The sequence below is a fragment of the Bison bison genome, unplaced genomic scaffold (genome assembly GCF_000754665.1).
Source record: "Bison bison bison isolate TAMUID 2011002044 unplaced genomic scaffold, Bison_UMD1.0 scf7180017864115, whole genome shotgun sequence".
Taxonomy (NCBI): domain Eukaryota; kingdom Metazoa; phylum Chordata; class Mammalia; order Artiodactyla; family Bovidae; genus Bison; species Bison bison.
Window position 1 is genome coordinate 274,158 of NW_011494687.1, and position 3,739 is coordinate 277,896.

The window sequence follows — 3,739 nt, forward strand, 5'->3', positions numbered from 1 at the left end:
AATTGATTTTTTAAAAACAGGAATTCTTGTGAAGAGTCAACTTCTGTCCAATAGAAAAATTCATTTAAGTCAAAATGACAGAAAAAAAAGGCATTTGAACCAATTCAACAAGAAACGCTTAGGCTCTCCCAAAGGTTTCTGAGCTCCTCTTCCATTCTCATCACTGATTTATTTCCTTTGTAGGCAGCAAAGGGTAGCAATGAAAAACCAAACCTATATAACAGAATTCATTCTGCTGGGACTAACAGACATCCCAGAGCTTCAGTCTGTAATCTTCATACTTCTCTTCCTCACCTACGTATTCAACATTATTGGAAACCTGACGATCATCACCCTCACACTACTGGACTCCCACCTCCACACGCCCATGTATTTCTTCCTCTGGAACTTCTCCTTCTTAGAAATTTCCTTTACAACCACATTTACTCCTAGGCTACTGTTCAGCATATCAACTGGAAACAAGAGCATCAGCTTTGCTGGCTGCTTCACTCAGTACTTCTTTGCCATATTCCTGGGGGCCACAGAGTTTTACCTTCTGGCTGCCATGTCCTATGACCGCTATGTGGCCATATGCAAACCCCTACATTACATGACCATCATGAACAGCAGAGTCTGCATCCAGCTGATCCTCTGGTCCTGGCTAGGTGGATTTCTCGTCATTTTATCCCCAATCATCCTGACCAGTCAACTGGACTTCTGTGCCTCCAACATGCTGAATCATTATTATTGTGACTATGGACCCCTCATAGAAATATCTTGCTCAGACACAAGACTCCTGGAGCTGGTTGACTTCATCTTAGCAGTTGTGACGTTGGTGCTCACCCTGATGCTGGTGATTCTCTCCTACACAAACATCATCCAGACTGTTCTGAAGATCCCCTCTGTTCAGCAAAGGAAGAAAGCCTTTTCCACATGCTCATCCCACATGATTGTCATCTCCCTCTCTTATGGTAGTTGCATCTTCATGTACATAAAACCCTCAGCAAAAGAAGGGGTTGCCTTCAATAAGGGAGTCGCTGTGCTCAATACCTCAATCGCCCCTTTATTGAACCCATTCATTTATACTCTGAAGAATGAACAAGTAAAACAAGCCTTCAAAAATGTGGCCAGAAAGATTGTGAGTCTTTAGTGAATGTAAAGACCTCAAACTTAAAACAGAATCTGAATAATATTTATGAAGTTCTTCTCAAGGATAACTTCTTCAACCCTCTTCTTATTAAAGCAGTATCTCAGGGGACTTCCCTGGTGGCCCATCGGCTAAGACTCCACACTCCCAAAGCAGGGGGCTTGGGTTCAATTTCTGGTCAGGGAACTACTTCTCACATGCCACAACTGAGACTCGAACTAGAACTAGACTCTGAGGGTCCTGATTCTGTATTAACAACATACCACAATCACATCATGCAGGGGTACCCATCTGAACTGCCACATCTCAATAAAATATTTTAGTTGTTGTTCAGTCACTAAGTCATGTCCAACTCCTTGTGACCCCATGGACTGTAGCATGCCAGGCTCCTCTGTCCTCCACCATCTCCCGGAGTTTGCTCAAATTCAGGTCCACTGATTCAGTGATGCTATCTAAACAATCTCATCCTCATCCTCATCCACTGCCTTCTCCTTTTGTCTTTCAATCAGGGTCTTTTCCAATGAGTCGGCTCTTCCCATCAGGTGGCCAAAGTATTGGAGCTTCAGCTTCAGCATCAGTTCTTCCAATAAATATTTGGGTTGATTTCCTTTAAGATTGACTGGTTTGACCTCCTTGCAGTTCAAGAGATTCTCGAGAGCCTTCTCCAGCACCACAGTTTGAAAGCATCAATTCTTCAGCACTCAGGCTTCTTTATGGTCCAACTCACACATTCTTACAAGACTACTGGAAAAACCATAGCTTTGAGTACATGGACTTTGGCAACAAAGTAATGTCTCTGCTTTTTAATACACTGTCTAGGTTGGTCATGGCTTTCCTTTCAAGGAGCAAGTGTCTTTTAATTTCATGGCTGCCATTACCATCCTCAGTGATTTTGGAGCCCAAGTTTGAAGCTATCACTATTTCCACTTTTTCCCCATCTATTTTCCATGAAGTGATGGGGCCAGGTGCCATGATCTTAGTTTCTTGAATGTTGAATTTGAAGCCAGCTTTTTCACTCTCCTCTTTCCACATTCATCAAGAAGCTCTTTAGTTCCTCTTCACTTTCTGCCGTTAGAGTGGTATCATCTGCATATCCAAAGTTGTTGATATTTCTCCCAGCAATCTTGATTCCAGTTTATGATTTACCAGCCTGGCATTTCACATGATTTCTTGTGGCTCAGCTGATAAAGAATCTGCCTGCAATGCAGGAGACCTGGGTTTGATCCCTGGGTTGAGAAGATCCCTTGGAGAAGGGAAAGGCTACCCACTCTGGTATTTGGCCTGGAGAATACCATGGACTGTATAATCCATGGGGTCACAAAGAGTTGGACATGACTGAGCAACTTTCACTTTCACTCTGCATATAAGTTAAACAAAGTGAAGAGTCATGTCCAACTCTTTGGGACCCCATGGACTGCATCCTGCCAGGCTCCTCTGTCCATGGAATTCTCCAGGCAAGAATACTGGAGTGGATAGCTCTTCCCTTCTCCAGGGAATCTTACCAACCCAGGGATCAAATCCAGGTCTCCCACATTACAGGCAGATTCTTTACCATCTGAGCCACCAGGGAAGCACAAGTTAAATAAGCACGGTGATACTATACAGTCTTGACATACTTACACATTTCACAATTTTGAGCCAGTCAGTTTTTCCGTGTCCAGCTCTAACTGTTGCTTCTTGACCTGCATACAGGTTTCTTAAGAGACAGATAAGGTGGTCTGGTACTCCCATCTCTTTAAGAATTCTCCACCATTTGTTGTGATCCACACAGTCAAAGGCTTTAGCATAGTAAATGAGGCAGAGGTAGATATTTTTCTAGAATTCCCTTGCTTTCTCTATGATCCATCAGATGTTGGCAATTTGATCTCTGGTTCCTCTGCCTTTTCTAAATCCAGTTTGTACATTTGAAGCTTCTCAGTTCACATACTTCTGAAGCCTAGCTTGAAGAATTGTGAGCATTGCCTTGCTAGCATGTGAAATGAGCATAAATGTGCAGTAGTTTGAACATTCTTTGGCATTGTCCTTCTTTGTGATTAAAATGACAACTCACCTTTTCCAGTCCTGTGGCCACTGCTGAGTTTTCTAAATTTGCTGACATATTGAACTGCCACATCTGAATAAAATATTTTAGTATTATAGTAGGATTTAAAGCCAATTTAAAACTTCCATGGTGCTCCAATGTTTAAGAACCACCATCGCCTGCCAATGCAGGGAACATTGGGTTTAACCCTGGTCCAGGAAGATCCCACATACCTCAGGGCAACTAAGCACATGAGCCCACACTCTAGAGCGAGCATATTACATGCACATTACAACTAAAGAGTAGCCCCCACCTACCACAACTAGAGGAAAACTACCACAGACCAAAGACCCAGCACAGCCAAATACAAATAAATAACACATTTTAAAATGATTTAAAAACTGATGAACTAACTCAATGTATATAGATCTCATGAATGGACCAGACAAGTCTGTAAGAATGACAAAGTTGTCTTCAGTTCCTTCCAACATACTCATCAGTTCAGTTCAGTTCAGTCGCTCAGTCGTGTCTGACTCTTTGCAACCCCATGAACTGCAGCACGCCAGGCTTCCCTGTCCATCACCAACTACTCC

At 42.8% G+C, this 3,739-nt stretch overlaps 1 protein-coding gene across 1 annotated transcript; it reads left to right on the plus strand.

The window, feature by feature from the left end:
- Positions 1–199: 199 nt before the first annotated feature.
- Positions 200–1,129, plus strand: LOC104988037 (olfactory receptor 6C4-like). Its single transcript, XM_010839172.1, has one exon. The coding sequence runs from the start codon at positions 200–202 to the stop codon at positions 1,127–1,129; it is 930 nt and encodes a 309-aa protein (XP_010837474.1).
- The last annotated feature ends 2,610 nt before the right edge of the window (positions 1,130–3,739 follow it).